Consider the following 23,443-nt stretch of genomic DNA (forward strand, 5'->3'; position numbering starts at 1 on the left):
ATTTCAAAAATACTAATTATCGGCTATTATGGCAGAATGATGAACAACAAAAAGACACAAATATTAGCTTGCAGGTTTCTGCAGTTTTTAATTCTTAGTGGTTCAGTGTGTTTCACTGGGGAATGTCAAAACCTTTTTTGTGCTGAAAGGCTTCAAGGATACATGTGGGAATAGTGGTCGCGCTGCTTTCAGTACCCTTCTGACAGTCTGACTCCTTTGTGACTCCAGCCAACTAATTTTCCTTTCTGCTTTTCTTTCTGCCCTGCTTCTCTCTCTCTCTCTTTCTCTCTCTCTCTCTCTAGGTTCTCTTACTCCTTGCCTGTACAAGTTTCCAGATCATGGTCTAAGTAGTGGTTCCTGTGCATTAAGCCATGGTTTCTCCTCACTGCCCTCGGCCTTCCTCTCAACTGATGAGGCCCCTGGGGGCCCCACAGTCGGTGAGATGAAAACTGACGCTCAAAGGAAGAGCATACGGGACCCAGAAGAGGCCCCTGCCATGGACTCCCCACAGATACGAGAGCTGGAGATGTTTGCCAATGACTTCAAAATACGGAGAATCAAACTTGGTGAGTATTATTACTAAAATGATCATTACAATAGCTGAAATTACCCCACTATCCAACTGCACCAACCTTGCCACGAATGTTTCTGTTGTCTGCACTCGGCCTGTTGCTTCTCTGCTTGCGTGTATTCCATGAAGTATTTCTATTTTTGTTTCATTTTGAATGCCAGGCTATACGCAGACCAATGTCGGTGAGGCTCTCGCTGCCGTGCACGGCTCAGAGTTCAGCCAGACCACGATCTGCCGCTTTGAAAACTTGCAGCTGAGCTTTAAGAACGCCTGCAAACTCAAGGCCATTCTGGCTAAATGGCTTGACGAAGCTGAGCTGGCTGGAGGTGAGTCCCACACATCCTCCACTCCATCAACCTCCATTTAGAGCATTTATTGAAATGTAATCTTTACCTGGATATACCATCTCACTAAGGTAAAACTTTATGTAAGTCGTAAATGCACTTTTGATTTATTTATTCCGATCTTCTAGAAATGACTGTGTTACAGCCATGCTTTCCTTCTTAACACTGGTTTGTGGGTTGTCTAGGACAGTGGTTCCCAGCCCTTTTGCCTTATGACCCCTTAAATTGATCAATATATACACATGAAAACCATTCTGGCCTCATCACATTTCACATTTAAGGAAAGATGGGAGAAAATTGTATGCATTTATTCTGTGACTACTTGGACTTGGAAAAACTATATTAGATCATTGTAATAGCTGAGGTATATATAGAGAGAGAGATGTGAGCACTTAACTTAGGTCATGGTATAGACAATTAGTGATTCAAATGGTAGCTACACTGTTTATTTGGCAGTTCAATCCAAAAGCATAAAGTAACAACATATTCATCTTCCTTCCTGCAGCCTTGTACAATGACAAAATAGGAATGAATGAGCGGAAGAGGAAAAGAAGAACAACTATCAGGTATCAACTTGAAGGAGTAAAGATTAAATGCATTCCATACAGTAATGTTTAGTTGCATAAAGTTTATATTCGTGTCTCTTTCCCTTTTTTCCCACTGCAGCCTGGGAGCTAAGGAGGCCCTCGAGCGCAGCTTTATAGAAAAAAGTAAGCCATCTTCCCAGGAAATAGCCCGGATAGCCAAAGGCCTCCATCTGGAGAAGGAGGTGGTCAGAGTCTGGTTCTGCAACAGACGCCAAAGAGAGAAACGGGTGAAAACCAGTCTCAACCTCAGCTCCTGTTTGACCAAAATCAGTCCAAACTGCATTGCTCAGATGAGTAAAACACAAAGACCAATGGCATAATTTTGTTGGAGGCTGCTTGTGAAAATGTATGTGTTTTGTTTTTAATATAAATTAAATGTCAGACTGAAATAATTTTTCACCATTAAGTGGGAGAATTTCACAGGATGCAGGAAAACCTAAAAATAATAAACACATGCCCTCACCCTGCATTAAGCAGCTGCTGACGCACCTATAACAAGTTAATTTAACATTCAGATGACAATTTATATCCTGTGATGGTCAGCCTGCCAAAAAAACAAAAACAAAAATCCTATAAAAACATGAATCATTGTCAGTTTGTTAATTGAATGTATTTCCAAATATATAAATGTCAAAGAGCAATGCAGCCAGTAATGTTTTCTTTCCTGAAGTTGAAACTGTGAAGATAAAAGGTTTTCATTTGCTGCTGGCTTGCTGGTTTGACGCTGCAGCTACCAGACATTCAAATGAAGTGAATCCAGGCTGCGTCTTGTTTGCTATGCACGCTGAAAGTGTATTAATCACGCAGACGCAAAATAATTTAATCCATCAGCACCAGAGTGCAGATGAGTTCTCATATAGATCAGACCTTGAATTTTATTGTTGATAAAATGTTCTACATGTGTATTTAACAAAAGGACTCTTTGTGTTATAGATGCATTCTTTGTGTATTTGTGATTAGAGCTTGTGTATGCTTGTGTGTCCTCTCATTAATTACCTTGTCTTGAAATGAAAAACGTTTGTTTTATTTAAGTTAAGATAGCCGTGGTCTGAACAGTAATATATTTAAAGTTTCGCAACAGCCTATTTATTTGAGATTTAATATATTATGTTGATCTACTTTGCTGAGTTGATTTATGGTTTGAAGTCAGGTATATGTGAAACTTTTTGACATTTTTGGCAACAAATGGATCTGAGGTCCATCGTTTCCTTGTTGTAAGATGGATTTAATTTTTCATATTTGTTGATGTTATGCTTTTGTTGTTGGTGCCTTGACAAAGTGTCACACGAAGAAGAACATCAGCCAGTCTGACCTGGTTGGGATGACTGATGTGAAATGTCTGAAGAGAAGAAACAAGCTAACAGACCACAACTTCCCTCTCAGACGTAAAAAGGGGAGAGAGAAAAATGATGTCACGTTAATGCAGTGCAGGGAATGATAGGTCATGTAAGAATGTATTGTAGACAGATAAAGTGCCTTTACTCAACTTGATTGAAAATATCCAGTAAATATGCCAAAGAGCTGGTTAGTACAAAAATGTGCACTTGTACTGATCGCAGGTCCTGACAGATAAATCAGTTGAATTCATTTATGACAATAAAGGAGAAGACTGTGTTCATACAGAGAAACATGTACCATTTCTCTTTTTGTTTTACTAATGTCGTTATCTTACCCTATGAATACATACATTAGGAGAGAGAGTCTGGTCATCTGTACCGCATGAACTGTACAGTTCATGGCTGCGTCACTGGGGATTCATAAATAAAGCTCTAAGACATCTTAATTCAGAAACAAGCCATTTCCACTGTGATTCATGTACAGCTGTCTAACTGGAGTGCTGTCAGGGGAAATAAATGCAGCACTGCCAACACATTTCTGAGGATGTACGGTGGAGAGTTATAGGCACGGTATGCAGAGTAGGATAAAACTACTAAGAAGCTTCTTAGTGCTGGTGTCATACATGTCAGTGGTGGAGGAAGTATTAAGTACTAATGCAGACTGTAAAAAATACTCTGTTCGAAGTAGAAGTCCTGCATTGAAAATGTTAATTAATTTAAGTATGTAAGTGTAATCAGGAAAATGTAATTAAAGTATTAAAAGTGCCCAATACAAAAATGTCCCTTGTGACTGTTGACTGGCATTACTTATGCACTAATTGTGAAGCTGGAAAATGTTAATGTTTTTTGCATGAAAACTGCAAATGATGAAATGATTATCAAAATAGCCAATTCATTTTCTGCCAATTGACTAATGGATAAATCGGTTAATTGTTTCCGCTGAACTTTTATATACTGTTATAGTTCAATTTATAACACATCATTATATTTTATGAGTACTTCATATGTTTTGTATGAAAAAATCTTAATTTGTAAAGTAACTAGAAACTAAAACAGACAATTGCAGTGGAGTAAAAAGTACAATATTTCCCTGCATAACACAAAAGTGAAAGTACCTAAAATTTGTACTTGAGTAAATGTACTTACTGCTTTTGGAGATTCACCCCTTAAAATTAAAAACCCCCTTGAACAAATGTCAATGACATCTAAATGCATAGTGCATGGTAGATGGTTCATGATTCAATATTACTAGAATAAGCAAATGCAGAATGCTTATCAGAGATACTTTGTGTTTTCTCCTATTTACTACAAATCACGTACACTTTATATCACAGCTAATGCTTTTGTAGTGACCAAGCTGGAGTAGTAGAGGAAGCAGTCATTGCAAATCCAGGTTAAACGTCCGTACAGCCTTAGTTGATCTGATGCTCGTTGTGATGGAACTTGAGTCATCTGCCATTCATATGGAAATTAACCATTGGCTACATGTGAATATCTAAAAGCAGCATGAGGTTAAAAATGGTCTGTAGAAATGTTAAGTATACATAATTTGTGTTTTAAACGCTTGTATGGTCCTTTACCAGGAAAAACATAATGGAGGCTCACCAAACTATACCTGAAGAAACTTTATTCCTTATAAAAGCCATAAACCTTTTACAGAGTCACTGTAATGACTAAAGAAAAGAAGAGGAGTATACATACACCTTTGTATAAAGTGTGGAAATCCTAACAATGGAACTGCATTCAAACAATGTCAAAATCTGTTAAAACATTGTTTCCGCTAACAATCACAACAGACTGTTAAAAGAGGAAAGAATGATTTACAAAAATCCCATGAAGTAAGTATTGAACATGTCAGATACATGCAAGAATGACAACATTTTCAATTTGTTTTGGCAATGGGAATCAATATGGGAACAAAAGGCCAGAGAGAGACAACAAAGACTCAGTATTATGTCTCTGTCACGCTCATGAAGCTGGCTGAATAAATCACTGTGTAGAAGAATCAACTTGAGAGCTCTGAATAAGAGAAAACGTCTCTTGGATCACAGTGGGTTTTTTTTAGCAAACATCACTACCATCACTTTGTTGCTGTAGTGTGTGTGTGTGTGTGTGTGTCTGTGAGTGAGGCAGCTTAAAAAAAAAAAACTAATTACAGTAACTGCACAGCAGCTGGAAGAGAAGAGGGACTGCAGGACCAGTGCTGTCCTACAATCACTGGAAATCCCATGTCCAATATACGATACACAATCAGATAGCAAACACCAACCAAGAATCCAAAGGAAAAAAACAAACTCATTTCATTACTCAGTAGCATCAACCAATTGATTCAAAACTCTTTGATATGCCCGTCTTTTCATTAGTCCTAATTTGTGTTTGATTGAGTTTTCTCACCTAATCTGTACAGCTTCAATGGCGCTAATTAAATGCCATCTCGCCATCTCATGCATTATTCTGAAGAAAAGTGAAGGCCTTACCCTAGCCCGAAGGCATCAATGTCAAGTTACATATTTCACATGCATATGTTTGTCTGAGTTATATCATCTCCAGTATCTATGGTAGCGTACCTAAGGATTATAAAAAAAATAACATGATAATTAGCTAGTTGACCACTCGCTTCATTTGTGTTTTCACAGTGAAATTTGTTTCTCTTTCACTCGTATGGTACAGTAACCCCTGGGATATTTTACCCACATGACAATGGAAAACATTTACTTAATAGTAGACAAACAGTTTGCCTCAGAGGAACTGAATCAGATGGGTGTTAAATGAACCAGTGGCAACAATGCCAGCAGAAAAATATGAGAGCAAGAAAAATAGAAGTTCCATCTGGTTACTGACAACCCCTAAGCTCCTTTTAATTATTATGTTTTACTCATTAAAAAACATCTATCTTCAGTTGCGTAAAAGCTGACAGACTATATATAGCTCAAGTTTTGCCAGAACATCAGATGGGAAAAAGAAAGTTCCAAGGTCACATTTACTGTAGCCCTTATTAAGACAGAGATGGGTGGTAAACAACAGTGTAGGTGGTTCAGAGCTCTTTAGGTCAAGAATCTATTACAGGTCCACCTTCAGGCTGCGGCCACTTCAGTGTCATAATAAATATTATTTTCGCATAAATAGATCAGATGTTCTGCCCTAATGACCTGCTGAACATGTGAATATGTATGTTAGTTTGATTTGACTGCCGGCGCGCCTTCAAATGTCTTAATGTATCTGTGTGTGGGTTTGTGTTTGTGTTTGTGTGCACCCTTTGTTACACCTGTAGCATTTGAACAATGTGTCTAAAAGAGTCTGTATCAATCAGTATTAATGTCGCAAAGGTTTATAATGCGAACATTAACACAAAGAAGACATTTAGTCCACTCCCAGAGCTCGGAGCTGTCTCTCGATCTCGTCGTCGGAGATGGTGGCTTGTTTGGAGGTGGATGCGCTAGGGAGACTCTTTCCTGCAGCTGGAGCTCTCACCATCTGGAAACACACATGGGGGAAGAAAAAATCCCATTAGCAAGTACACTCCACATTCAAACTTAACATGCCACGCGCACACACACACAACACACACACAGCACACACACACACACACAACACACAACACACACACACACACACAATCACAAAGCTTGGTACTTGTTGTAAGATTGGCTGCCATGTACAGCTGCCTACTGCCATTCCAAAGCCAAATGTTGAAATATGCCAGCTCAGACCAGTTCAAATTTAATCACAATGAATTATTATTTATTGTATTGGAACTTGAACTCTCTTTAAATTAAAGCTTTAATGACAGTGGCCATCAGTATCACAAGCACTATTTTTGTACACAGCATTAATCGTTCTTCATTTGTAAGAAGAAAAAAAAAAACACAGTAAAGTTGTAAGAAATCACTTTTACACTTTCTTTAATTTCTCCTTTAGTATTGTTTTCCAGGTTTGTTGCATAAACTTTCTTACGACTGTTTAACTGGTATTATACAACAATCTGGCACTCACTACCAAAAGGCATAATTAAATTATGTGCAACTATTATTAAATGACCTTTAAATTTGCTGAAAAGCTGCATTTGTTATTTTCCATTATACATGGAATAATAATTCCTCTGAATAGGTCAATAACACATAGGACTGCTTATTAAACTTTAGTTTCTCCCAAACTAACACAGTTTATGAGTCGTCTAACTTCCTTCCAGCTTAAGGGTTGATAGAGAAAGCTTTTATTGTTTTGCTTTTCTCAAAGTGCATTATACGAGAGCATTCAGATAATTGTCTGCTCGGTCTCTTATTGTGATTGAGCAGGAAATAATTACCCCCATCTTCCAAATTCATTTTTGCAGGTTTTTATTAAACTTCCCTGTTTGTTCTCTCCAGCTGTGGGCTTGTTTATTGGACCATTTGTGGGTTTGTACATTGTGTAATGAGGAGTAATAACTCATGAAGCCCCCCAGGGGGAGCCAGACACACAGCAGATGGACAGCCTGGCAGTTACACAGACTATAGTACACATAGAAGAGCTGAGGGCTAGCCCCACCATGTGGCAGCTGGAATACATTTTAACAGTCAAGTAAAAGCCTTGTGGAACACTTATTGTTCAGTTCATGTTGCTAGGGGATGTTCACGCCATTAAGACTAGTTACATGTGTAAAATGTGCAGTAAAATGTTAGGTTTTAACCAAAAAATGCTGCTTGTTTCTAAATGTTTTTGTTTACCCGAATAGTTTAAAACACTTAAATAAAAAAAACAAGACATTGGCATCCCTCATGGGCTGGAAGTGCTTTCCACCAGCTGGTAAAATAAAGGTATGTAGGATACAAGGTCAGTGGTAGTTTCACTCTTAATTTCTTACCTTTCCTGAGATCTCGATGCCGATCTCATCCAGAACCTGGTTGACAATGTCCTGAGATTCCTCTTCATCCCCAGACTCATCGAAGATGTCATCCAAAGTGTCATTGACTAAACAGAAAATGAGACAGGGACGAGATAAGGACAGACCGATCAATTAAGTACAAGCCAAAAGTATTGCTTTTCACTGACAGTCTGGACTTTAGAATGAGATAGCTAAACATTTTGCATCCAAACTAGTAAACTAATGTTTGTGTGTGGATGCTTGTGTGTTGGCATTTGCACTTTTATAAAAAAATTAATTAGAAAATGAAAAGGCCTCTCTATATACAGTACATGTCACTATTACACTTTCTATTATCTCATCAAAACACAGGTTGCAATGCACGTCACTCCTTACGCCATTCACATATATATCCTGACAATCTGGTTTAGGCAAGTCTCTAAATACCAGAGCTTTTTGTGTGTGCGCATGTGTGTACTGTGTGTCCTTACTCATGTCCTCAGTCATGCCCATCTTCATGTTCTCTTTCTGGAAGTCCTGCATTGTCTTCAGGGTCTTCTGTGGGTCCATCTTTTTATTCACTGCTTGCATTGTCTGCGAACATTATTGAGAGAAGGTTAGATAATTAAATTGGGATGTTTTAAGCTTGGTACAGAGCAGAAGCAACATACTTTAAGAGCTGTTCTTGAGCAAAGAAACAAAATGCCACACTTAATTGCTGGAATTTTCTATTTCATTTCTTACATGGCCTTCTTTTTCATCACAAGAGGGTGGTAAAATCTGTGCAAATAAAGTCTGATTGGCACTGTCATCATAATATTCCCATAAAAAATACTCTAGGTAAATTACCTTTCATATTACAGACGAGGCACTTGCCCAAGGAGCAAGTTCCAGATGATTCCTACACTTATTACAAATCAGAGTGTGTCCCAAGGAAATTGGTTGAAATAGGTTTAGAGGACTAGCATTCATTAACGCGTAGGATGATAGAAATAAGAGGAAAAAAACAGACACTAACTAAATTATGCATCTCCTTCCTTCCTGTGAAAGATCAGCACAAACGTGGCTTACTTTCACAGCTGAGCCCGACACAACAGATCGGATATATCCTCGTCTCCACTTCACTGTCGTTGACATGCCGCTCCAACCCATGCTAACCCATAGCTCCCAGTATCACGGGAGGAAAGTGCTGCACTATTCATTGAATAAACTAAACAGAAGCTGAAACTTTTTTCTAGGAAAATCTCTGAGTGTGTGTGCACATGTGCGTAAACAAACTTTGTGTACGTCTGACATAAAACAATTAACACATTCTCTCTTAAAACAGCCACACACCCACCTCATCACACTCCATTAATCCGAAGCCTAATTATATTTGACCTGTCTGTGTTTGCTAAGTCTGACTGTGTACAGTACATCGCTCCTGGCCAATTACTACCTCTCACACTTCATTACCACCGCCGCCGCCACGAGACTTGGCTTTAAACATGAACAGATCCCACATTAATACTTTAATTACAACACTAAAATATTGATACGAGCAAACACTGAAACTAGTTCATATGCAAAATAGAAACACACCTAACTTTTCACGGTGAGTTGAATACAGTGGATATCACATGTATAAAAGGGCTTTTTAAGCATTAATCGAGGTGTGACCTTGTGCATTAAAGGAGTTCTAGCTGTCCACATTCAGCATATAAAACAAATACAAAAAATATGAATATAAAGTGGTATAAACAATAAAACCCAAGAAACAAAACCTGCAAGTGTAGCTTGGGTTAACACATGTATATGTTAATAATCAATTGACTGTTCTGTTGTAACAACGCAACCCTTAGTGCCCATAAACCAGAGTAAACTTGCCAACTGAACATGAATCTTATATTTTAAAATCTGACCTCAGACCAGTTGAACTGATGGACAGGATCCAGGATCTTACCTTGGCTGTGGTGGACATGGCACCAGCCATCTTCATTTGGGAGTTCATCATCTTTGTCTGTGTGGACATGGAGGTGACTTTGGAGCTGACGGCGTATGTGCGGTTCTTCTGCTTCCTCAGCTGGACTAACTGCTTGGCGAGGATCTTGCACGCCTCCTTGTTTCCGCTCTTGGCCATTTTCTTGATTTCTGCCTCCTGGAGAGTGAAGAGGGGAATTTGGGGAATAAGCACTTGACACTAACAAGGCAAACTTTTAGCATACTAATAGTGTGTACATTTCAGTATGGTAAGGTTTAGGGTGGTCCGTATTACAGATTAGCTTTAGCGGAACAGCTACCTTACTCAAAGTAATGTTTTGTGAACTTAATAGTGTCAGTAAGCAGCAATGTGACATGCTTAATCATGTCAAAAGTCACATTAATGTCTTGGAAAATCCAGATGGAATAATCAGCAGTTTTGTCAACTGCAAGGAAATCCCACCGAAGGCCAGAGTTGGTGCCATGGGCCGTTCTGGATGTGCAATCCACACGGGCGGCAAAAAGAAACATTTTAGATGTCAATCACTCGCTTTCATGACATTTTCCTCTTCTCAAGCGACATCCCATGACTCCTATAAATCCACAGGGCTTTTGTAAATTGCTTATCTCTGATCTTTTGATCTGTGTAGTGCAGTCACAATTTTCCTTATTGTACCATATAAACACATTATACATAAACACACACACACATAAGTACTTGTGCATGCACATCCTATGTATTGATAAACAAACAGAAACGTATCCACAAAGCTCCCAAAAGACCAATGTGTTTGCAAATATAGACATAGTAAATAAAGTCATCTGGGTCAGGTCTCACACACTGGCAAGCAAATAGGTGCTTTTAGCTTTGGTAAACATCAGAACACACACGGATGCCCACAGGGATCCTGTGTGTGGGCATGAGTGTGTGTGAGCATCCCAAGAGACGAGAGTGGAAGCCGCAGGTTACGGCGAGCTAGCCAGGCCTGTCAGCGCTGCTCCGTACCACAGCCCCAGCGTGTGTTGTTTATTTCTTGTGTGCGAGCTAAAAAGCCCTTTCAGGAAACAAGAATCAATTATTAATGTTTGATGAAGCAGTAGACAGTCTCCACTCAGCTCAGTGTCTGTTTCCCTCTCTCTCTGCCTCACATACACACATACTCAAGCACACACAGAACAGGTGCATTAGGTTCAGTCTGCGAGCAGAAAGAAAAACCGAATTAATACCATTGTTGGGGAAAAAAACTGTAGAGCTCTGAGAAAAAAGGCACACATTGACAATAATAACCTCTACTGCACTGTCATCTGAAAAACTAGGAATGCTTTAACAGGGGAAAGACAAATACGAGAGCAGTGGGACTGCTGCTGATATGAAGCTTATAATATCTTATTTACTGCCTGTCAGACGGGGAGGAAGGGGGTGAAGGGGGTGTGATGGATAGAGAGTGCTCTCTTAAACATGAAAGAATGTGAGGCTGCTTGACTTCGCCCCGTAGGAAGTGGGAATATTTCCGTGTAAACAAATGCCAGAGATTTTTTCTGAACAACAGATGGACAACGTGTTGCAACGGTAACTTCAATCCACAGATGCTGCTACAAACATTTGTGGGGGTTTTTCAATGTATTTTTGTTTCAGGAAGCCAAATTTAATACTATTTAATATGTTTTTATGCTTCGTCACAAATTGACCTGAAACAATTTGTTAAAATTAGTTTAACAACAAAAGGGAAAAACAAAGAGGATCAACTGTGATTTCACATAATTGTGGAAAGGCATGTTTTAACTGACTCTAAGGTTTTAATATAATACTTATTCTTTAAACTTGTCAAGGACTTATGGACTCGGGTGCATGGTGGGGGTCATGATTGTACTAAACTGTAAATATAGGTCATTTCCATTTCTTAGCGGAAGTATCTTTTATTCAGAACATGAAACAAAGCTTTTAAACAACTAGACTAATTAGCGGAAAGGCTGTAATGGAGAATAAAAATCTGGGTTCCCCGGGGAGGCAATTATGCTCTGGGTATGATATTTACTTAATCAAGCAGAGGGGAGACGGACACGGTCCGTCTTCTTCATCTTTCAGAGGAGGGGGGGTGTTATGTGTGTCTGCTGGAATATTGCCTATCTTGTAAACTCTGTGTGTGTGTGTGTGTGAGGAAGAGAGAAGACTCACTTGCCTGAAGCAAAGCCACCCCACCAAATCGTTCTTGTCTATTCATTTACACCCATTAGCCAATCAGGGTCAATCCCAGATAGTAGGCAAGGGTGGATCTAATGTGCAACTCTAGCTCTGTGTGTGTGGTGGGAGAGCAGGGGGGGGGTCTTAATAAAGCCTTGATGCAATATGTGGAAATCTATATGTGAAATGCTTTGTGTAGAGATACTTTGGTTCTGCAGACTTTTAGTGTGGTTGTAGTGTGTGGTGTGTCGTTGTGTGGTTGTGTGGGGTGTGTGTGTGTGTGCGTGGTCCTACCATTTGTTTCTCTTGTTTCTCCAGCGCTGCTCTGTCTCTGGTGATCTGTCTCTGGGTGCCACGCAGCTCCTTAGACTGCTCCTTGATTATGTCTTTTGAGAGAGACAGAAAGGAAGAAAGGTCTCTGAGTTTATGCGATTACGTGTATGACATTTTACTTTAGCGGTTTAAAACAAATTCTCAAATATATCAATTGTATTTCGACAGGAACGTCGCACTTAAACATGTTGGCTTGGTCAAGACCGTAAGATAGTGACGGTAAGATAACTCCAGTCTCAAAATCTGGTATGACTCGCATCGCCTACATAATGAGAAGTTGACAGCTGAACAGAAAGCTCATAGCTATAAAAAGGCCAGCAGCGAGAATGTGGAGTACAATCTTTTATCTGCTGGGTGGTTTTAAGTACGGACCGCCGTCTGCCCTTTCTTTCTTTTTTATTCTCAGTGCAGTTCAGGTGAAGTGGTAAAAAAAAAAAAAACAGACTGAAAAATCAGTAAAGTTGATTTGCAATTTGGACATCACCGAGTCTCTTGCGCAGTGCAGTTAGAAAAGGGTAGGGCCGAGGTCAGCTGGCTTTGGAAAGAAATCTCAAACATTTTCACGGGCTTAATGGTGAGCATGTGTGAGTGTGAGCCCACATGCGCGAGAAATACCGCAGAGCAACAAGCAGCGCTCGTATGCTGACAATGCCAACTGTGGAAGTGCTTGGACAGCTCACACCGATATTGAGTCAGCCTTAAACCGCCCACACACACACACACAAACACAAAGTGGTATCATGTGAGATAATGTATGACCCTGAAGTCACACATTCATCCACGACTTCTGAGTGAGGGACAGCTAAAGCAATCAGTGTCACACACACAGGCACTTCCTCAGAACGCTCTATTGTACTCTACTATCTGAAATCAGACGCTTTATTACTTAAATCAGATTAAGTGCAATATACAGCACAACACACACAACATATTTTATATTATATAAGGCAATTTAAAATGAATATTTAAGTTTTAAATAAAATTTGGTTCAGGATAAATAGAATAATCATGTCAATTTTATCCATATAGTCCAAAATCAATAATTACACATTCGCAGATAAATTCAATTCAATTTTATTTTGTAGGAGCCGCCAATTTCATAAGCAGAAGCTATTTCTCAGGACACTTTTCAACAATAGAAGCACGGTCTAGGACCGAACTCCTTTTAACATTTACAGAGACCCAACAGTACCAAAAAGTCCCCCAGAAAAACCTTTAACAGGGGTAATAAAGAGAAAAACCTCAGCAAGACCAGCAGAAGAGGGATCCCTCTTTAAGGACAGACAGACGGCAATGGATGAGTATGGAAACACAACACCTAAAAGGTTCTCTGGGAAGACATGCAGACGTTATATTGGTAAAAGAGATAACGAAGACCATAACACTACATTTCTAAACTGATTCAGCTCTACATTCATAAGTTGCTACAGGATATAACAGGAAATATCCCTTTTTTGGCCAGAAATGTGCTCATTATAATGAAAACTTCAGCTATCATGAAGTTGGTCAAGACACGTCATTGCGTCGGACCACTTGTAGGTACGACGCATGTAAACGTAGAAGGTGACGTGGCACCAACGTCTCAAAGTGGGAGGGATATCGTCCTACAAATACGTGTGATCTAACCCCCCCCCACAAACCCTTCTTCCATTCGCCAAATAACCAGAAACTACTTCAACCACCTCTCCCCAGGGCAGCATCCGCAAAAAAACAAATGCATCCAGAGAGCAAAAGATGAGAGAAATTAAGAACACGAGGTGGAAACTGCGAGATGTGAAAGCGGAGAGGACCGGACAATGGCTGAGCATGGAGAGGAGGTAACACAGCACAGTAAGTACAGTATGCAGATGATCTGTGTGGCTGAAACCGGAATGACAATGTTGGGAGGAGCGGGTAGGCGGTGCTGTGGAAAGATTTTCCTTTACCAGCAGAGCCTATTTTTAAATCTGCAGATAATAATACACTTTGATATTTTTTTTTTTAAGAAATCCTCCACACACACATAAGTTTTGTGTCCAGAAGAGTTTAATCCCTCACTTTGGAAATCCAGCCCTTGGAGACGATATAATCAGTATTTGAAATGGAATAATTGATCCATTAATTTGATGAAAGAGAGGCTGGTTTTCCCATTTTGACCTTGTGAGGCTGATTACCTAGCCTGGAGAGAAATAGTGAAATATTTAGATTGAAGGGCTTTTCAGATTTTTTTGACATCACTGTATATTACGGACCAAAATTACCATATCCAACTCCAAAGACAGCTTGACATAATGTTGTATTTTAACAGCCTTTCCTTTACACTACAGAATATGATCCCACTGTTGAAGATCAAATTTTAGTTATTTTACTATAAAGAAACCTGTTATTTTAGAATCCATTTAGGCCCATTAAACATGTAAATGTACAGTAATGTAGCTTTTAATTAACTTAATGTCTTCTTGAGAAAGTAAATGAGAGAGTAGGAAGGAGGTAGCGTTTGGAATAATCCGATTAAATTAAATAAAAACAACGATAAAACTTCAAACAAATATACTATTTATTTTACATGACATATTCGACGTTTACATACATTTTATGACAATATGGGTTTATGTTTCCGGTTCCTGTTCAGTCATTGTAAATTATTTAAACTTAGCTCTAGTGAAACAGCACAAACACCATCTTCCTACCTAAAGTAACCACTAACCACATATTGTCGTACTTAATATATGTTACATGAAAATAGCTCGTTCACTTAACGCCAATAAGCTTAATATGTTGAGTTTTTGGCAGCGCTTCGAGGCTGCTTTTAGACTTCAGTCAGCAGTGTGACCGGTGACTCAACTAGAGCCAGAACAGGTTAAACAAGAGGTGATAGTCGATGTTATAAGACGGAAAACAACACAGCAGTCTGTTACACCCGGGCTAAAAACAAGTTAGCTATAGCTTTTCGCACAGCGCAAACTCACCATCGACAGTCTTCTTCTTGAAAAGGGAAGCCATGTCGCTGCTTTGTGTCAACCCCGAACACCCAATATAAAATCCCGTACTGGTTTACTGAGTGATTCCCGTTGTTAATGCCGCCGTTTTGGCCGTCTCGCCGGGGCGGTGGGTCAGTTTAGCAGCTTCGGTTTCCTGGTTGACTTTCTGTTCCTCCCTCAGCTGACTGACTCAACGACTCCGCGTGACGTCACGGCGGGACTCTCATGCTGCCTTCAGCGCGCCTCGTAAAATGCCCCTGTCGCGAGCCGAAAAGTGCGCTTCGCCCCGTCGAGAAGTGTCAATGCGGTGAATACGGTGAATACGGTGGACCCACGCGTCTATTATTTCTGACCAGAGATGAATTGGATGCCGACGTGTGTTTGTTTGGATCCAAAGATCTATGCATAGTGGTGGAACTGGAAAAACCAGACAGGTTTGCCCCCTGCTGTCATTAATATTGTATTAATGAAAAGTGGCCACTGCATTGAAAAAATAATCTAATTAATCTAATGAATTGAGACAAATATTGAGGCACTTAAATACCAGCCCTGTTTACCACTCTTTTGGTTTGTTCATTTGGTCTATTGAACATGGATTTGCCATATTCCGTGCGGTAAGTGAAGGCAGCATAAATGCAGAGGAATTGACTAAATGTTCATTGGCAACAAAGACATCTCTTAGCTAAATGATAAGGCTAAGCAGGCAAATGAAGTAATGACATGTGTGGCCTGTCTATCATTTCATTCCAGTTTTTTTTTCCTTACAGATTTTACTTTAAGTGCATATTTAATCCAACTGATGTCTTAATTGGGTCTCCCTCTCCTCCTCTCAGTCTTTCAAGTGAGATTTTACATAGAGTGTATGTGAGCAGTCTATGTATCTGGTGCCTGTTATCAGTATATACACTGGCCATAGCACATAAACATGTAAAATATTGTAAGGAAACAATCCACAGAGGAAGTTTCTGTCCCCCATTGCTTCTCGCAGCATCATAAATTCTGTTATTCTCAATTTCCTCCCTCCTCTCTTTATCCCAAGAGGCAAGGGTTTTTATGCACTCCGGTGTGTATTCATATATTGTCTTATTTCATATTGATGCTGAGAGCAACTTTATGTGAGGTGGTGGAACTCTTGAACCATAACCAACTCATTTTGGTGCATATGTGTGTCTGCGCTGGAACTGGCAGTGGGAGGTAGCACATAAGAAGCAAGGCTGGGGGGGCTCTTAGCCCCCAAATTGTGAGAGATGCCAAGTTATGGCTGCAGCAGAGGAGAGAGGGGTGACATTGAGGAGAAGGAAAGGAGGATGGGTAGCCCTTAGCTCTTTTCTCTATCTCCAAGGATGTGCATGTGTGTGCACTCACTTGCCTGTGTGCATGAGCATGTCGTCCTGAGGCGTTGTTCTTGTTAAGGTTATTAGGGAAGATGTTTGGCGCTAATCAGTGGAGGACTACGGGGACCCCCACTAAACGGCCTCATCATCAGAGGGCCCCAGTGGTGATAAATCCAGCCCCAAGCACCCAGATGGCCTGCAGGTACTGTGCCTGTATCTGACTTTCGAGTAGGAGCATGTAAATCAATACTTGATGATCACATTTTTTGCCCTTGTTTTGCCTGTGATGGATATTTTGGAGCTTGATTACATATGCATAGTAGAACTGATCAATATTACACAATGTGATGGATTTAACCTGAGTTTATTCTAATTAGACACTTTCATAGATATACCTATTTTTTTTTATTAGGTTAGATCTTTCAGTATTAATGTGACAAAGGCTTCTCCAAACTGAATACAAAGGGGAAAAATGGAAGTGTGTTTGTAAGTGCAACCAAGCAAACAGATTAAAATAAAACTAAACAACAAAAAAATAAAATGTGAAGAAATTCTTCTCTTCTCTGTTACTTTTTTGTTGTCTTTGGCATCACTTTCTCCCCTTTTTTCTCCACTTTCTTAAACTATCTATCTCTCCTGCTCTCCTCCTCCTCCTCCTCCTCCTCTCTGTGATCTAGCCCGGGGCAAGCAGACATGTAATGTTAAGGCACTAAATACAGAGTGCATGGACACACACACACACACAGACACACAGCAGAGACGTTCATGTGTGAAATGAGATCTCTGCACAATCAGTGGGAGTCGCAGCCATAAAGCACATCGAGCTTTTCAGCTTTAAGGTATCATCGAACAAATCGCACAAATTCTTTCATCTGATGACTGTAGAGTTATTCTTGTAACAACTGTGTTTTTTCCCCTCTTCACAGATAAAGCCATTCATGGACGTCCAATGATGAAACTAAGAGTTGCGTTTAGCAGTGAGGGGTCCTTTTATGTTATTTGTTTGGGGAGGTTGAATTATAGTGACTAATATTTTACACCTAATAACATTTTGGCCACTTTAATGTGTTAAGACACATTAACACAAGAAGTTTTCTACTTTATTTCAGCTGGAAAAATTGTAGGATCAGATTAAACAACTTCATATCCATCACATGATGAACAATCATGACTCCATGATGTATCACTCTTACATTTATAGACCAATATCTGCCCCATACATCAGCAAAACCACAGATTCCAATATTTTTTATTTTTTATTTTATTATTTCATTTGCAGTAGAATTTCAACAAGGCTCCCTTAGGCCTCCTCAGGATGTAAATCTCATTCCCCATATTCATCAAGTGTGAATCCTGAATCATAATAGCATATAAGATATGACTGTACGCTGCATTCTTCCCTCAGCCTTTGACATGTAAGTAGGCTGAAATATGTTTGTATGCAAACACAGAGAGAGACAAGGGGCTGTGATGGGAGGCACGGGATTTCAACAGTACTTCTTCTCTCTGATGGATGGCTACTTCACTGCTACCCAGATGGAGAGAGATAGATAGAAGGAGGTAGGGAAGGCTACAAGGAGCACCAGGGGGATTAAAGGAAGAGAAGAATAGAGGGCAAATTCAGAGAGAGGAAGAGAGGAAGGAATCAATGGAGCAATCAAAGAGCAGAGCAGGGACTGGGGAGAAGTTACAGTTTACAGGGTGGTCAAACAGTCTGGAATCGCTAAGCATTGATCTTAAACACATACTTTAGACTCTGCCACAGTGCGCTTACACAGATTATACAGATGCTTATACAGACTGTTTATTGTCCCAGTATTAAAGGACTAGTTTGCCTTTTTGTGAAATATGCTTATTCACTTTAAAATTAGATGAGAAGACCGATAAAGCTCTGAAATCTCTCCGAATTATGAAGCTACAGTCAGGAGATGATTATTTTAGCTTAGTTTAAAATAATGTATTTTACTACTTTTCTAATCTGCAAAAAAAACAATTTGTAAAAATGACAAGTTTTTGTTATTCAGGGTTCTTGGCCACTTGGCCAGACAGTAAGTCTGATTGCCTAGCAACCTCAGAGTGATGACAAGACTCAAGGAGGTCACTGTGTCTGCCAAAGAAATAATACACATAACATAACCGCCATAATACACAAATTGTAGCTTCTCTGGCTTTTGTGTGGATTAAGAGTCAGCCTAGCTTTCCCCCCATTTCTATTCTTTATGCTGAGTTAAGATAACGTGCTGCTGGCTGTGGATTGTTATTGATTGATTTCTCAATAAAAGTCACATGACTTTATCCATTGTGGCCCTGAGGTCTAGGCTGGGAGGCAGACAGGAAAACATAATAACACATATATGCTACCAATATCCTTTTTAAATTATTTTAATACACCTAATAAAACATCAAAATGCTACATAAATACACAAAATAAAAAACTACACCAAGTCTGACACCAGTGCTAAAAAGATGGTTCATTGCTTACTCAGCATCCATTTCAGTCAAAGCTTCAGACATGAGAGTGGCATTGATCTTCTCACTGAACTCAGTAAAAAGGCAAAGAAGCATATTTCCCAACATTTTGAACTATTCCTTTAAAATAAAGAAATTCTAATCTAGTTAGTTAGCAATAGTACAGCTGCGATGACCAGTACCACACTGTATCTATGTAAAACTTTTGAGAGGAATTATTCCTAACATGAAATTTTGATCAGTTGCCAAACAGAGTATGTAAATGATTTAGGACATATGGAAGACAGCAGGTGGCTGAGAGAGCGGGAAGAGACGGAGGGATGGTAGGAAGCAGGAAGCTACGGTGATAGCAGCGGGAGAGGCAGGGGGCAGGGAGTTTGGGATGGTCTAATAAATCGAGTGAGTGACTCCACTCGTTTCTGCCCGTGGGACGAATCTAGTCGCGCTCACCGGCGCAGTGCAACATCAGGGAATTCTGGGTAATGAGAGATTATTCTCCCCTGTAGTGTTTGCTCATCATCATTGCCTCTCGCAACCTCCCCTGCCTCCCACGAAGCCCCCCCCCCAACACAAGGCAGATTTAGCATTTAGAAGCAGGTGTGGAGTTATATATATGAACACGTGCAGACACATACACAGACAGTGGCACACCCATCTTACAGACATGGTTTTTTGAGTAAGGTCAAACAGCGAAGTGTTATTGTTTAAATCTGCTGCTGGCGTCAATTTTGGATGTCACACTCAGTGAGGCACACACACACACACACACACACACACACCCACTGTTCAATGACACCCTCTTTTATCCACAGGTCCTTTTTGCCCGAGGAGGCCAATCTGTCTGAGGGTAGATCCTACATGCATCAAACCAGAACCCTCCTTTGCCCTTTCTCCGTCTTTTTTTCTCTCTTCTGTCTCTCCAGCCCATGGTCCTCCTTCGCCCTGGAGCCAGGCTGTGACCACAAGAAGTAGGCTGGTGGTCCCAGCAGGGGCCGAGCCTCAGACATACCATTAGCATGAGGGAATTAGAGTCATTACAACTGGAAGGGCAACGGAGGACGAGTCCTTCGTTCCACAGAGGAGGATAGAGGTTTGGGAAGTTGTGTGAGGAAGGAAACAAAGTGGGAAGCTTTATTAATCAGATAGTTGGGAGAACATGTATACAAATTAGACATGGATGTATTTGTAACAAGAACAAATATTTATACTTTTTTAGATGTTGTAGGTGGTCCCGATTCTGAATTCCATATTCTGAAAAGACAGAATAATGTGTTTTAAATGAACATATTTTACTAATGACAGCTGGACAGGTGGGTAAAGTGAGTTTGTTAATTAAGACTCATCAAGCTGAAAGAGCAGAGAATCACCTTGAGCTTACAGGTTTATACACCAACAGTTTGGTTTTGGTGTTGTTCAATAAATAATTAAATGTATAAATAAGAACGGTCTTCTTATTCTTGTCGAAAACACAGAGAACATGTTCCTGGGGACGCATATTACTTTCAATTATTATTATTTACCTTTGACATTAATTCATGTAGAGTCTTGGGTGACATAGAATTTTAATTTCATTTTCATTTATTTATTGCCCTTTATAAATGGCTTTGTGTGTGAAAATGTGAGAAAAAACCTTTTATTGCAAGAGAGCAAATAATACTGAGCCAAAAGACTGAAACAGAAGGGCATATACATCTGTAGTTGCATTTTTATAGCATTTTTACAAGTAAAGCAAGTTTTTATCTCATATAAAAAGTAAAAATTCATTCAATTTTATAGCAATAACCATCATATTGGAGTGTTATCAGTAGTTTTGTTAAGGTGTGAAAAAAGCTTGGATTGCTATTCATGCTTTGTCTTACTTCTGCTAAGGAGCATTTTATTACTGTCACAGATAATATGAATCTAATCTAAATGCTTCCACATTCTTCATTGTTTAAAACAGACATCACAATTCTGCTCTGAAAAGCAATAGAGCAAAATTGTATGGAAATTAATCTTTTTTTAATTTCATACATATCCAAAATATGAACCCAAATGCGTAAACAGTATATTTTTTTCTAATTTACTGTGGATTTTCAGATTTAACATTTAAATCCATGTCCAAATTTAGATTAAAAGGAAAATTACTCCCAGTTTGACCATCCAGGGAAGACACACATCAACATCCCCTCCATCAACATGACCCTGCCCTTGAGTCTCCATCATCTCATTAACTCCTGCCGGGCAGCCTGGGCAGTTTTCTTTATCTATGTACATGCAGAATATGAGTTAAAACTGGAGGATGGACTAGGTAATTATCTGCTTTTAAGCAAGGTCAGCATGGCGACTCTGAAGGAACCCAATATCCACTGGTCACTGGTGAACAGACAGTGTCAGACACACAATCACACACACACTGGTGAGGAAGTTCTTTGTCTAGTCTTTGCAATTAAAACTCGACTTTCCATTTATAGAAAGTGCTATAATGGCTACAACAATTAAAACTGAATATGTGAGATTACTGAGATAATGGAAATGCGAAAGCGTGGTGCTTTTGTTTGACAAAAAAACCCTTGTAACTGTTTTTTTTTCCTTTGGCTTCACATGAAATTTCCATTCCCATTAACTTACAAATGACTGTCTTTTACTCATTAGAAAACACACTGGCGCTACAATGCAAATGATCCCACCATGTTGTTTTGTGTCTCACTTAAACTGAATTATACATCAAGAATCATGTTTTAAATTAAAAGCAAAATTTGTTGTATATGCAGTAAGTAGAGTTTTCTCAATATGACAGTGAATTAAAATCCACGCATATTGCATCACTCAATGTACTTGAAGATGCACTAATGGTTCCTTAATTAGGCTTTAATGTTTGCACTCCTCCCCCACCTCTCACAAACACTATACTAAAGTAGCAACTGCATGAAATTATCCACTGAATGTACACACACAGATAGAAAATGTTAAAAGGCAGATATTGGCTATTTAGATATATTTTCCTTTACATAATGTCTCAGAGGTTTATGAAAAATTATAATTTCAATTGTTTTCCTTCACATTTTGAAAACATCATCTTCAAAACTCTAAAATATGGTAAATGCTGTTTTGTAAGATTGTCCACAATTAAAAAAGAAAATTGTCAAATTCTCACAACTCAATAAGCTCTTTGTCGCCTTTGACTATTCAAATATATAAGAGAGCCTGCATTTGTGGAGAGTTCACTTGTTTGCCTGATTGCATGCAGGAGGCTTGTGCATCCTCATCATACTCATCATACTCATCATCCTTATCATCATCCTCATCGTCATCATCTTCACGTCGTCCAGAGAGTCAGCTCAGGCAGGTGTGTGTTTCTATAGACTCTCTCCGGGGGCAAAAGAACGATAGCAACCGCACCACAAAACTCGATGATGCTGCAGTCTGCTTAATGTGAGATATTATCATCAACAGCACTCAGCGTTATCGCACACCTGCCTCATCAGGAGCGCAGGTTGAAAAAGATAGATCTTTTAATTTGGCAAGATACTGCATTTTTTGCTGAAAAGGAGTTTGACAAAAAACATTTTCCTTATGGTTAGTAAAAAATGTTTTTTAATTGTCAGTGTCTCTCCAAACTTGGAGATTTGAACTTTCTGTGATTTTTTCTTTTCTTTTACCTCAGAGACTCAGATCTGGGACACAACACTTGTGACCTGTTTTTATGGTTTCCTGGGATACATCCCCACAGTGTTCCTCTGAAATGTGTCTGTGATCTAAAGTAGAAGAAGTTTATTAGGCATGTGAAATTTCCTTAGATCTATAGCACTGGAGGTGCCCCTCGTTCTTTTAGGGGTTTATAACAGCAGGAAAAGCAAACAATTCACCAACTCCACTTTAATTTCTGTCCCTTCCTTTCTCCTCCCTCCGTTTTCCCCTCTAAAACATCCACTAATAATCATCTTGGTGCCTCATTAAGGAGCAGAGGAGTAGAGGCACAGGCTGCTCCAGATGTTTGGTGGAAAACCCCCGAGGTCCAGCGTCTGTGTCAGAGAACTCGTCTCTTGTAATATGCACAGAGTTTGCATGAATGTGTATGTGACACCACAATGAATCTGTGCATTTGATACTTCCTGCACTATCTCTAGGCATCACTCTGAGTGTTCCACTGCCCCACTTCCAAAGCAAGCAAAGGGGCCAGACTTCCTCTATGAGAACACTAGATGGAGATGCGCACTAACTCTGCCATCTCGGCACAATTTTATAATCAGTCTCTTTGTCTGTTGTTGTCACGGTGAGCGATCTGTCAGGTCGAGACATCCAGGTGGCAGTATGATTTGAATGATTCATGGGGCTGATTCTGACTGTTTATTAAAACCTGCCCCAGAAACTGTTTTCCAACTTTGTGATAGATGTGATATATTTTTTGATTGCCTATTCATTGTAGAAGTGAGTGACCATACATTGGTTGTCACTATTTTCAAGATGATTTTTTGTTGTTGTTGTTATTTGGTAGTGACAGCTAAAGAGTGACAGAAAAGTGAGAAGAGAGAGAGAGAGAGA

General features: G+C 39.5%; 2 protein-coding genes across 2 annotated transcripts in view; one reads left to right on the forward strand and one right to left on the reverse strand.

Annotated features, from left to right (window-relative positions):
• The window catches only part of pou1f1 (POU class 1 homeobox 1), a 9,116-nt gene extending 7,294 nt beyond the window's left edge, over nucleotides 1-1,822 (forward strand). Inside the window, exons 4-7 of the mRNA XM_035676932.1 lie at nucleotides 303-566; nucleotides 733-897; nucleotides 1,421-1,481; nucleotides 1,582-1,822. Coding sequence (XP_035532825.1) covers nucleotides 303-566; nucleotides 733-897; nucleotides 1,421-1,481; nucleotides 1,582-1,822 — 731 coding nt within the window. The remainder of the gene's footprint in view (nucleotides 1-302; nucleotides 567-732; nucleotides 898-1,420; nucleotides 1,482-1,581) is intronic.
• A 2,627-nt stretch (nucleotides 1,823-4,449) lies between these two features.
• chmp2ba (charged multivesicular body protein 2Ba) lies at nucleotides 4,450-15,312 on the reverse strand. The gene is made up of 6 exons (XM_035676524.1): nucleotides 15,105-15,312; nucleotides 12,118-12,209; nucleotides 9,625-9,819; nucleotides 8,174-8,276; nucleotides 7,683-7,789; nucleotides 4,450-6,313 (listed from the first exon to the last, which is right to left on the reverse strand). Exons 1-6 carry the CDS (start codon nucleotides 15,136-15,138, stop codon nucleotides 6,200-6,202), a joined length of 645 nt encoding a protein of 214 aa, XP_035532417.1. The 5' UTR covers nucleotides 15,139-15,312; the 3' UTR covers nucleotides 4,450-6,199.
• Nucleotides 15,313-23,443: the final 8,131 nt, after the last annotated feature.

The sequence above is a fragment of the Morone saxatilis genome, unplaced genomic scaffold (assembly GCF_004916995.1).
Source record: "Morone saxatilis isolate NCDOM2014 unplaced genomic scaffold, NCSU_SB_2.0 Contig5, whole genome shotgun sequence".
In the NCBI taxonomy this organism is placed as follows: domain Eukaryota; kingdom Metazoa; phylum Chordata; class Actinopteri; family Moronidae; genus Morone; species Morone saxatilis.

Excerpts from the sequence above, each read along its gene's own strand:
- chmp2ba (XM_035676524.1), bottom strand. The coding sequence starts at position 15,138 with ATGGCTTCCCTTTTCAAGAAGAAGACTGTCGATG. Across the intron at positions 12,210-15,104 it reads CAAGAAGAAGACTGTCGATG|ACATAATCAAGGAGCAGTCT; the intron begins GTGAGTTTGCGC and ends CTCTCTCAAAAG. Across the intron at positions 9,820-12,117 it reads AGAAACAAGAGAAACAAATG|GAGGCAGAAATCAAGAAAAT; the intron begins GTAGGACCACGC and ends TTCACTCTCCAG.